The 12,345-nt window shown below is 43.0% G+C and overlaps 2 protein-coding genes across 5 annotated transcripts in view; one reads left to right on the top strand and one right to left on the bottom strand.

Moving 5' to 3' along the window:
• The window catches only part of dock7 (dedicator of cytokinesis 7), a 72,931-nt gene that overhangs the window by 15,929 nt on the left and 44,657 nt on the right, over window positions 1–12,345 (top strand). The gene's annotated exons all lie outside the window — the stretch shown is intronic.
• On the bottom strand, window positions 3,061–7,126 carry angptl3 (angiopoietin-like 3; the record flags this gene model as incomplete). Its single annotated transcript, XM_083768008.1, has 7 exons — window positions 3,061–3,245; window positions 3,566–3,838; window positions 4,768–4,863; window positions 5,182–5,295; window positions 5,505–5,613; window positions 5,851–5,961; window positions 6,608–7,126. The coding sequence occupies 7 exons, from the start codon at window positions 7,124–7,126 to the stop codon at window positions 3,061–3,063; spliced, it is 1,407 nt and encodes a 468-aa protein (XP_083624134.1).

Below are 12,345 nucleotides of genomic sequence, written 5' to 3'. Positions count from 1 at the left end.
AACATACTGTATGAATCCATTTACTTTGAGTTCAGTCATATTATCAACATAAAAGCATTAATTCTGAACAATAATTCTCATTGATTAATCAGTGCACCGTAAAATCCTCAATGTTATTTTAACTGAATGTAACCAAATTGTTTACAAAAACATTAAATAAACAAAGTCCACAGACTTGGCTGGGGACTTGGCTGAAAGCCATGCATTGCTAGCGCCCCTCAAAAAGCAGACAAACCCCCAATTAAAACGTTGTCATACTTATTCCTTTGTGTCTATCCATATACTGTACAGTGCATTCACAGCCTTGCCTCTGCCTGTGGGACTGAGTACATATTCAATCTGTCCAGTTGCTATTTTCATCAAGGTCACTGAGAGAGAGGCCCTTTATCAGGCAACGTTGACATGGCCTCAGGCCATGTTTGTCTGCAGATAACCAGGAGCTTTCCTTCTGTAGATTTACTCATGCTAGCCCCTAGTAGATCCTGCACAGGGTTCCAGGTTATGAACACAAAGCATAGCTTTGGTGTGTGTGGATTTATATAGGCCAATCTGTACGCTTCCAGATTGGACTGGAAAAATCCTGTAGTCCTAGGGCACTTGTGTATCCCACTTATCTTCCTTTGAGAAGTTATATAGGTCTTGATACAATTTTGATACAATTTAAACCAGTGAGCCAGTCTTTGCAGGATCGGTGTCCAACTCTTCACTTTGTATTTGTCTGTTGACATAACCATTTAGCTGATGTGATGTAATGATGTGCACTCTCCATATACCTGCACACGTGTAAGCCAAGATTATATTTGGTCAGTCTGTTAACATTTGCTTACTTTGGACCACACTCAATAGAGCACCGAAGTCTGACGTCACTTTCAGTAGAGGTCGCCAGTACACGGGTTCATTTATTTTTTAAATTTGCATTGAAAGCCCCATCCCAGGGGGATTTTGGGTCGTTTCATATGAGAACTGTGTTTGAAAAATAATCCGATCATCCCGGCCTTTCTGTCAGGGGGGTGGCTGTGCGTCGTTAATGATGTCCGTTCATATTTGATACAGCCAGTTTCTGGAGAAAATTTAATTAATTTGGCTGCAAAAACTACATATGAAAGCATTGTCGCTGCTAATATACGTCACGCCCAGCTGTCAACACATTGCGTTCCTGTGATTCCTCGTTGATGTAAGCTCAGCTGGCGGTGACTCGGCTCGTACTAACCACGAAACATTAAATATCGATACAAAAATATATAAAAAATTAAATAACATGTCAGTTTATGTTGTGCGTCGGGCAGCTGCAGCCACCCTGCCTACCCGGAAATGTAGTCTCTGGGTTGTTTGACTCGTTTCTAGCGCTTATTGTGTTACTCTTTGGGTAAATATATGAGTGAAAAGGCCGGGATGATCGGTTTATTTTTCAAACATAAAAAGTACACGAACCTGTGTGGACTGGTGCCCTCTACTAGCAGTGACGTCAGGACTTCGGTGCTCTATAGTTTCCTATTTTACTGACGCATTTCACATACAAGGACAATGAACCCATTGGAAATCAGTAATGCATAGTTATGTTGGCCTTTGTGTGGGGCGGCCGGTGGCGTTTGCTCAGCGGCAGAGTGGCTGGATGGTAAACGCAAGGTTGCCAGTTCGGACCCGGGCTCCCCCAGAGTTAGTGTCGAAGTGTCCTTGAGCAAGACACTGAACCCCTAATTGCTCCTGATGTGCTGGTTGGTGCCTTGCATGGTTTCCGCTGCCATCAGTGTATGAATCTGTGTCTGAATGGGTGAATGTAATGCACAATCTATGTAAAGCGCCTTGGATAAAGGCGCTATATAAATGCACCATTTACCAAGGGAAACAAATGTAGCAAGAGAGTCCAAGAGACATTTGATCATTGAGGTTTTATTCATAAATATGGGTTATAAGAGCACCTAACAATCTGACAAGTTAAAGTCATGAGTCAGAACTCAGAAACACGTGTACAGTACACCTGGGTATGAAGTGTAGACAAGAGTCAATATGACTCACTAACGAACATACAAGGACATGACCTGACCTGTTACTATACTAGCATAACATAAAACAGTATGAAAAAGTATTAAATACATTACATAGTACAAAAAAAGGAACAGAGAATAAACTAAGCTTGCTAACATTGTGTGGTAATCCTGCAGAATTCTCCAATCTCTTGTTATAATATTTGAAAGCTGATAATGTCCCTCTCACATAGAAAATGTTTCAGGGTCCTGGTGCTCAGACAAACTGTGATTTGAAAATACATAGAGAAACAGACTCCTTGGAGATGTAAGCTTTCTGCACTATATCAATGATTTGCATAATATAAATGGTTCATGTAATGGTGAGGTTTGTCCATTGTAAGAAACATGCAATACAGTTTTCATGTTGTACAGAAACAATGCCGCATTAAGGACCTTGAACGATTGATGAAATCATTTCATGCATTTAAGGACATTGAAATGGATGGTCAAGCTTTTAAGCTCATTGAAGTGGATAGTCAAGCGGTTTCATTTACGTGATTTCTTCATAATCTTTCTCCCTTCTAATTTTCCAATTTAGTATAGTGCTATATATTTTGCAGACATTATTGAATCAGTATGCTGATTGCTCATATGGTCCAAGACATTTTCTTTTTCATTTGCAGACATTTCACAATGCTACTGTATACAATTGGGACTCGGGTCATTAACCTATTGCGCTTGATCCACTGTCTGGCATAGTTTCATTATTGTGACAGTTCAGCATTTTCTTGTCTGACATAGATAAGGACGTTGCTGCCTGGTTACCTTCTGGCCAGCACATCAACCTCTGACAAAGTGGTGTGATGGAGTAGTCAGCCTGATGTTTTACAGTATTTGATGTCACCTATAAGGCTGTGCCTAAATTATAGGCAAATGATATACTCCAGTGAAGTATAAATTGGCCCTAAGTCGTAGAGTTGAGTCTCAAAGTGTGACATTTCCGTGCAGGGTGTAGTTCTTTTGGTCAATGCTATAGTCATTGTCTGTGAAGCAAGCTGGAGGTGTGTCAGGAGATTGGGGGGTGGGTATGGCTTCAGTTGAAGTTTCCTGCGATGGGGGCCGGTCGTATAGAGATCCTGGTGGTCTTGAGGGAGTATGAGTTCACCGTGCCAGGCTTCCAGTGGATCCCCTTCCTCTTCAAAGAGCGGCCTTTGGCTCCCAGCCACACGTACCTCCCATTCAGGTTGGTGTCTCCGCAGGCATTGAACCACCAGCCACCTGCCAAGTGTTTCACATGATGAAACCAACAGATGTGGAAATGTTTTCCTTTGATGCATTCACATTGTCCGTCTACAAGTGTGTGATGCTGTCTTGGTGTTTTGCTTCTATTCTACCGTATACTTAACCAGACACTAAACCTATATTGGAGGTTGAATGTGGAAATAATACCTGTACAGGTGTTCATTACAGTGATTTTGTGTATGATGACATTATTGCTAGGTATAAATAAGGTGTTTGTATAATGGAATAGATGGCTTACAAACATTACAGCGTAATGACCTTTACAAACATTACAGCGTAATGACCTCTGTCTTTACCTGAGTAGCTGCGGGCGCAGTTGGAGTCTTGATGCTTGTCATTGTCTTGGTCCTTGGTGGAGAAGCTCATGCCACTGTGGTTGGCCATGGCATCAGGCAGGTCCCCAGAGATGTAGCTGAGGTGAAGGGTGTAGTGGGTGGAGGGACCCCCCAGTGAGAACTGGTATTCAGCCCAGCGCCTCGCATCCTTCCAGTCTTCTAGCTCAACACGAAGAACAGAGGCTCCCTGTCCAGCCAGGCTGTGGATCTTCTTTAAACCCAGCCAGAACTCTCCTGCAAAACAAATGCATGACTTAACCACTTAAATTAAAATAAAATAAAATCATGAAAATGAGGGACACCACTTGTCACGCATGCACGGACACACACACACACACACACACACACACACACACACACACACACACACACACACACACACACACACACACACACACACACACACCCACACCCACACCCACACACACACATACAACTTGCAGAGGGTGCCATTAGGTTATTTCCAGAGTTGCGACCATTCAAAACACATGTTGTGTCTTCATGCATGGACTTTTAGGTACAGTACTAATGAGTGTGATATGAGATTCCTGTGTTGAATGAATCATAGCATGCATTACATAACTTGCTTTCCCTGGCCTGCGGTAGCATGCTGCAGTCAACCTTTTGACTTAATAGTCAGGTCATTCGTGTGGAAAGAAACGAGTACCAAAGAATTCATAGCTGCAGGATCTGTCGCTGTATTGGAATGCTGTCTGTCTCTCTACCTTGGGGCTGCAATTCAAGACTGGCAAGCAATTCAGAAAGGCTGTTAAACACAAACCCTAGCATCCCTAGACTAGAGGGACAGTAGAGGGGGGAAAAGGAGCTAAGTATGTACGGTTTACTATTGGTCAAAGCTCTCAGCATAGTCGGACAATAGAGGAAGTCAATCTGTCATCTGAGAGCTGATATGCTACCACTACTGCTTCCGACAAGAAGTATTTAACAGTGTCTGCTTCCTTTTTGTTTTCCTGGCTTCCTAATGCTGTGTGTTTAAATGATTATAATAGACAGACTGTGATAATCAGACGTGTGCTCTTATCTCAAACCTTCAGAACGTTACTTAAAGCTGTATTGATTATCTTTACTGAATGATTGACTAATAATAATTGGGGTAAATTTCAAATATAATGATAGAATAAAATAACAATAAGTGCACTCACCTTCCAGATCGCCAAAGCCCTTCTCGTACCTTTCCCATGTCTGGTCAAAATCCACTGAACCATCGACTCTTTGCTGAATTACTGTCCATCCTCCATCTGTAGGGTATTATGGCAAATGCAATTCAAGATAGATGATTGTAGTAAACATCACACCGACGCCTCAACCAATATCAGCAATTGTCCTTTTTGTTTTTCACAGATAAAGAGACTGTGTCAGCAGTGTGCACCTTTGGATAACCTGTTGTACATGACTATCTAGCTTGATAACCCTTACCCTGCAAACAGTTCTGAAATACTAACCAATTGTCTTGACAGACATAGCTGTTGCCAAGAGAAAGAGAAATAAAACGTAAACAATGTTTTGCTGCTGTTACAGGAAGGCCCATGAGATGGATTGGCTTAGTCTAGGCTCACCTGATCTCATATCACAGTAGACACTGAATGGCTGTGATTGGTTTGGCTTGATGGCATAAACACTGCTGTTTCTCTCGCCTCTGTCAAACAGTTTGCCGCAGTCCACGGGAAGATCTGTAAACGGAAAACATTGAGAAGGATATAGTAAGCATTAAGCAATGTGTCGGCCACTAGCTGATCAAACTGACAGTAGGCTGCTCCTGAGACAGATAAATACAGCGTGTCTTAGCAAAACAAACCATGTGGGCCTGTAAAGTTCTCTTACTGTAACAGTCATGAATGCTACACATATTTTATTAGTTAGGTGCACAGGCTTCTCTTACCACTTGATTCCAGGTCAGTGGAGTTTGCTGTCAGATAGGCAAACATGTCAGGTGCCTCTGGGTCTGAATCTACCTTGTCCATCGTATCTTGAAAGTTGTCGTAGGTAAGCTGCAATACAAGGTAGAAATAAGCTCATGATGATGCTAACTAACCCTTTCAATTACTTTAAATCAAGCAATGCTTTTGTGAATTGCAACTAGTATTCCAGTCAGACTTGCTATATTATGCACAAACAGTACTATAGCATAAGAATTACTAACGGATTGAAGCACACATTTCGCACATGTTGTGCAAAACCCATGGCATTTGCTGCTTGCAAAACAAAACAAAAAAAGTGTCACCAACCTTGTCCTCCAGGTTTTTAATCTTGCTTTTTTGGTGGTCAAGCTGGTCGTGCTGCTCCCTCACAGCTTTCAGCAGTTCAGTGATGGTTCTCTCCTGAGATTCAATCACGTCCTGAATTTGTGAGCGAAAAGTGAGCGTTAAACATCAATACCTGTAAGCTGGACAAGGTGGTGCACTAAGCCATTTCATTCAGTTAAATCTATGTAACTTTCCTCTTCTACCCCGGATTTGAACCCGGTTTCCTGCTCAGCTCAAGTGCTGACATTGAGCTAGTAAACGCTGCCTGCTTGCTCAGGGGATAAATGGAATCGTGACCAGCAGGTCAGGTGAGACATAAGTGACTTTTGACGCGATCTAAATTAGAAGAGCAGGGAGACAAAATACAACCACCCAGTTGTATAGGTTATATTGTATTAACATACTCTACCATACAGATTGGACAAAATTAAATTTTATTCATTAAAATGTCATAGTTTCATAGTGCGCTTTTAATATTATGTAATTATTTTTCTTTGTCTGTAATCTGTAAGTGCATTTTTATGGAACAAATTAATAGCTGACTATATGTTCGAATGGGAAACAAATGTGCTAATGGTCTTATACCTGACCTTACCTTTTAGTAACTGGATCTGAAGGAAAACTGATAGGAAACTCACAGTTTATCCTCAAACCATTGCCACCCTCCAATAATTCATTGTGTCATACATTAGACATTCATTCTATTGAAGAATGGCCCACGCTGCCAGTGGCTTCTCACCTTGAGCGATGTGATTTCGCTGAGTTGTTCGGCGGGGACCATGTTCTCCGACAACCCTTTGAGCCTCTCCTCCAGACTCCCCACCTGACTCTGCAGCTGGCTTCGTTCCTGCAGGATCCCGTTGATCTTGGAGTTGATCTCCAGCGACAGGTTCCGGATCTCCTCATTGTTGGCCTTCAGGTAATTGGTGGTCTTCTTCAACTCCTCCTCTTCGTCCTTGATCTCCGAGGTGACCACGGACAGTTGGTAGAAGGAGTGGTCGAAGAAGTTGAGCTTCTGGAAGATGTCGTTGATCTGGGACTTGGTTTTGTGGACAAACTCCCGCAGGCTCTGGCCCAGCTGGAGGAGGCCGTTCGCCAGCAGACGAACGTCATCGAGCATGGCGAAGCGGGACTGGCTTGGCACTGTGGTCAGGGCCTCGGATGGCATGGTAGGGTACTCCTCTCCACCTGATACGTCCAGAGTAGGCAAAGCAGCTGTGAAGCTGGCCAGCAGCAGCAACATGCACAACGCTTTCATTCCGGAGCAATTGGAGTGCAAAGTGTTTCCTGTTGCACTTTTATTCACCTTCCTTTTGTCTGTCACGGCTCGTATTTCTTTCTACACCACTTAATGATGCACTATCTCTACTCCTTTCTCTCTCTCTCTCTCTCTCTCTCTCTCTCTCTCTCTCTCTCTCTCTCTCTCTCTCTCTCTACTCCTTTCCCTCTTTTCTTTCTCACCCCCCTCTTTCTCCTGCTGACTACTTCTGTGTCAGAATGATGTGAGTGCAGCAGACTGCCCTGTGTTATATACTGCCCTCTCTGTGGAGGAGGGGGGGATTAGCTGATCATTAAACCCGGCTATGCTTTAACTGTGTACCCCCCCCCCAAATCCCCCCAGAGCTCCCCTCTCCTGAACAAACAAATCACAGCAGTGAGCAAATAGCACATACAACCCTCCACCCCCCTCCCCCACAACCACTTTGAACACACCCCAAGCCCCCCACCCCAACATACCACACCCTACCCTGGTCTCCATCTGTGGTGCTGAGCTTTAGCTGATCAGCAGAAAGACAACAATGACCATCATGGTGTTTTTGATGGATAGTATTAGTCAGTCTGATCAATCTCAAACCACACACACACACGCACACACACACACACACACACACACACACACACACACACACACACAAACCTTGCGTTGATTGATAACGGTCTGTGTAATTGATGCTTGCAGGTTTGATTTAGCGTCTTGCTGAATCAGCCCAGCATCTCTCCCTTTTCTCGTGCAGCTCACTAGATCTGACAAAGTGGCACTGGTAAGGTGTGTGTGTGGAGGGTGTCATCTGCACCAGGGTTATGATTGTGGGCGTGAATGATGTTAGAAAGTTTGGACAGTGTGGACTCATCATCTTAGCTTTATTGTCCAGCCAACCCCTTTTTTCAGATTTGTCATGCAATTTTCCATAACTCACAATCCTCCAGACATGGAATGGTGGATGTATATACTGATTTGCTTGCAGCTTTTACACGGGTCGTTGGCGTACAATGAGTCCGGTCATAAAAAACATTTTATGGGGAACTCTTAGTCAGTTGTTTCACTTGGCCGTCTAGCAAAAGATTTCAACCAGACTCTGTACAGTTCAAGACAAATTGTGATTCTCGTCACTGTCTTGTTGTGCTATGGTTGCAATTTCAGCTCTATAATCTGTAGCGCAATCAGCCTTTTGCTTTGTGAGCATCTTCTGTTGCCCTGACAGCTAAGCTTATTAGGATGCCTGCAATAATCTTATGTCTGTTGAGCATCGGATGATTTCGAAGACCTGTAGATGGAGAGAGCCTCGTACATGGAGAGAGCATGGCTGCAGTTCAGCAAAACATGTTTTGCCTTTTATTACAATCTTTGAGAATTAATTTTTATGGTGCACCACAATAACCCTCAGTCAAGTTAATTAGCACAGGCTAGTAATTTGTGGTTACAACTTACTTCACTTATGAACAGTGCAGACATGCCTGCTGTGAACCTGCGTGTGAAAGGAGCAGAGAAAGGCAGTTTTGTACGAGAACTTGCTAAGAGATATTTAGTTGTTGAGCAGACACATGTACACATGTACTCCTGGAGTGTTAAATAACTATGTATTCCTTCATGTTGTTGCATGACTTAAAAATGGCTGCACCATTTTTAAATTTGACAATTTTAACAATTACAGTCAATGGCATGTGGACCCTTAAGATCGAACCTTAGCAAATCAGAATTACCACTAGTTCAGTGGTTTTCAACCAGTGGTCCGGGGACCTGACCAGTGGTCCTTGAGGGGGTTCCAACTTCCTCCAGGTGTTCCCCAGCTAAATGATGGAGAGTTGGTATCCAAGTGGACCCTTGTAGACCTTTAACTCTTGAGAGTGTAAAATTTACATTCAACAGTGGAGAAAGGAGGAACACCTGCACACTGCCACTTGCCAGATTGAAGAGCATTTATTTTAAAGCATAGCAAAGTTTCTGTCTTGCGACCTTCCTGCTAAAAATAAATAAAACTAGAAAAAGTGCCCTTCTGGGCACAGGTCTCCACCAGGATAGGAATGTAGGACATTGCAGCTTGCCTTCATCTGGTGGTTGGATAAAAGGGCAACAAAAGTAAATAAAATCTGAAGGAGTAATAATAGAAAATGTGTTTTACATATGTCGGCCTCCTGGTGGCGCTATAAAGAGCAGATGTGAAGAATTCCAGGCAAAGGTTTTTCCTTGGCCTCTAGGGAGTTGGCATACAAAGTTATCCACAGATCCCTGCAGTTAGAGGTAAAAACACTTTTCGGCCAGTTATAGCGCCACCTTGAGGCTGAGTTGAAATTGTTCATGTGGCATTTCGTCCTCGGCCTAGTGGGAATGTGGGTGCACAATTTCACGGAAATCACGCGATGTGTTCATGATTTGCAGCATTTTGTTTGAAACTGAGCACTCCTGTGAACTTTGGAAGCCAATCTTAACCAATCAGGATGGAGTCTGAGAAATCTGAAAGACCGGTTTCGTTGAATGGCTCTAGAGAGACTGTGTACCAATTTGCGTGATGTTTGGACAAAATCTGTAGGTGTACTGTGCAAAAACTTGTTTTGCACAAAGCGGCCTCCTGGTGGCGCTATAACAGGCCGTTCTGGAAAGTTTGGGGCAGAGGTTCATCGTTGGCATCCAGGGAGTGTGTGTGCAAAATTTGGCATCGACCGGGTTAACGGTGGCCGAGATTAGCTGCTCACGGACACACGGACACACGGACACACGGACACACACACACACACACACACACACACACACACACACACACACACACACACACACACACACTCCCCCCATGCCTTCGGCCTGGTGGAGACAACAAAATAAATGCAGTGTGCGGGTGTCCCTCCTTTCTCCTATGCCTCGTCACCGTCGCACGTGCTCCAAATTGGCTACCGGGTGTGCGGAAGCCTTCTCTCCAAAAACTCTCTCAACAGTGACATTATTGTTAAAATCTGCATTACTTAATTTACAAGAAGTCTACACAATTTGAGAATGTAGAAGAATTGTTATTTCGGTCAATGTTTGACTGTTATCGCTCCTGTGGTACCAACAGCATGGAATTGTGGACAAAATGTTGTTTTGGGTCTGATAGGCTAAATGAAATGGTAAATAAATCAAATGGTGATCCGTGGCTCAAATGCCCAATAAATAATGGGCCTTGATATGAAAAGGGTTGAAAACCACTGCACTAGTTGATTTGAACAATCGTGCATGACTGATTCATTCAACACCCAAATATTTCAGTGGACTAAATGACGCACAAAATGACAAACCTCTGCCGTTACTATGCAACAAATGTTTATCACTATTCAAAGCAAGAAAGCAGTTGTCTTCTTACTTTGGTAAATTATACTGTATATATGCTCATACTGTAATTCCATTTCAGACTCTGTACACCACCTGGTCTAATGTTGAGAACTCTCTGCCTGTAATGACTTCTCCTTTGACTGTACTTACAACGCATTGTCATGGGGCAGCCGTGCCCTATACACATACACATTGGCATACAGTGGCATCCAATTAACTAACGTTGTCGGCCGGCTTGGAAGACTGTGGAAATAGACATGAGTGCATATTTATATTTGTTATATTGGTAACTCGCAGTGAATGGTGGAAGAGAACACGAGTACTGTGCATAGATTTTTACAGCATATATGTTGTCAATTGTGTTTAATTATGATCGTTTGGCACCTGGCTCTCCTGCAGTACTGGTGATCCTCTTGACTGAGTGGAGGAAGGTACCAAGTGCTATAGAGCAGGAGGGGTGTCTGTCTGGGTTACAAGAGCTCTTGTGTTATGTTTTCTATTTATCTTGATGTTGTGTAATGTATCTGAAATGTATTCAAATTGGTTTAGTTAAAGTAGGTAATTGTGTAAGTTAACTCATGGGCCATGGTTAGCCAGATGTTGAGTTAAGTGGGTTACCAAGAAATAAAACACCCTAAAAGGTATTGCTGGATTCTGTCACTTTTTGGAGCCTTGGCCACTCGGCCAACTTTACACGCATCATGTATAGTTCATGCCTCCACAGATGGTGACTGACTGTACTGATTAATCTGATGAGATGACCCAACCACTAATCTTTGTGCTTTTACCGGTCATGTTGATCTGTCACAGTGTTTTGGGAACCATTAGAGGTCAAATTCTACATTTCCACATAAAAGCCGCCATTAAAAAGTGTTAGAAGAAGAATGGGCATCTTGGGAACTGGTGGATGGAAGATAGACGGGGGAAGATCACAGAAAAGTTAATTATCAGGGAGGAGAGATTCCCACACTTACCAGTAAGATGTGGTTGCAGCTGGGATCCCGGCGGACACTCCCACGCCAAGTCCACTGCATTGCTGTGGTCACTCAGCTGATCCGTGGTGACTCCTCACTTCCTGTGCTAGGGACCCCCCAACACACACACACACGCACGCGAGCACACACACGCGGAAGAAAACAATATCCAATTTACCAAATTCCACAATGTTCGGATTCCAAATTTCACTGGAGTCCTGGACATTATAAATATTAACACATAAAACAAACGACAATCATTTTCTGTTATACTTTAATTTGGTAGACAACAATACAAACTAAACATCCGTAGGACACATTTTCTTAACTCTTCATTATGATCACATTAACTGCAACGTAGAGGTACACTTGTTCATAGACCACTCTTTGAATGTTGTGCTGCCCCAACTTTGCTGGGACAGCAAAATTGTTTCATTTTTACAAAGAGGGTGGCTCCATGATTAGCCACTGCCACTCCTCTTCCCCTGCTCTTTTAGGCCAGCTTTGTTACATTGTACCGTTCTGGATGATTGACAGGCCAAGCCTCCGTTCTCTGCCTATAAGAGCGCAGTATAGTCACCATGGTGGCCTCCCTGCCAGGCCCCCATTTACCAGTAGACAAATTCTGATGCAAGTTTAAGTAAACTTGGCCTGTTGAACGTGAAAAGCAATGAAAAGCAAAGCAACTTCTTCAACCCAAAATTTTGTTATGAGTTATGTCATTGATTTAATGAGTAACCAAGACATACAATACTGTAATTAAGTAACCCTACCCTTACGTAATCTTGTTTTTCATCCAGAGGTAACAAATATACATTGTCTTAATGTTTATTTTGTGCTTATTTGCTTATGCAGCATCACCATCCACGTGCCTTGTTTCTAGTCTCTTATACTATGATCTGTCTGTATCTGAATGTCTGT

Source organism: Protomyctophum parallelum, assembly GCF_964188405.1.
Source record: "Protomyctophum parallelum genome assembly, chromosome: 6".
NCBI classification, from domain to species: domain Eukaryota; kingdom Metazoa; phylum Chordata; class Actinopteri; order Myctophiformes; family Myctophidae; genus Protomyctophum; species Protomyctophum parallelum.
The sequence above is the reverse complement of the archived record's forward strand: the minus strand, read 5'-3'. Positions and strand labels throughout refer to the sequence as shown.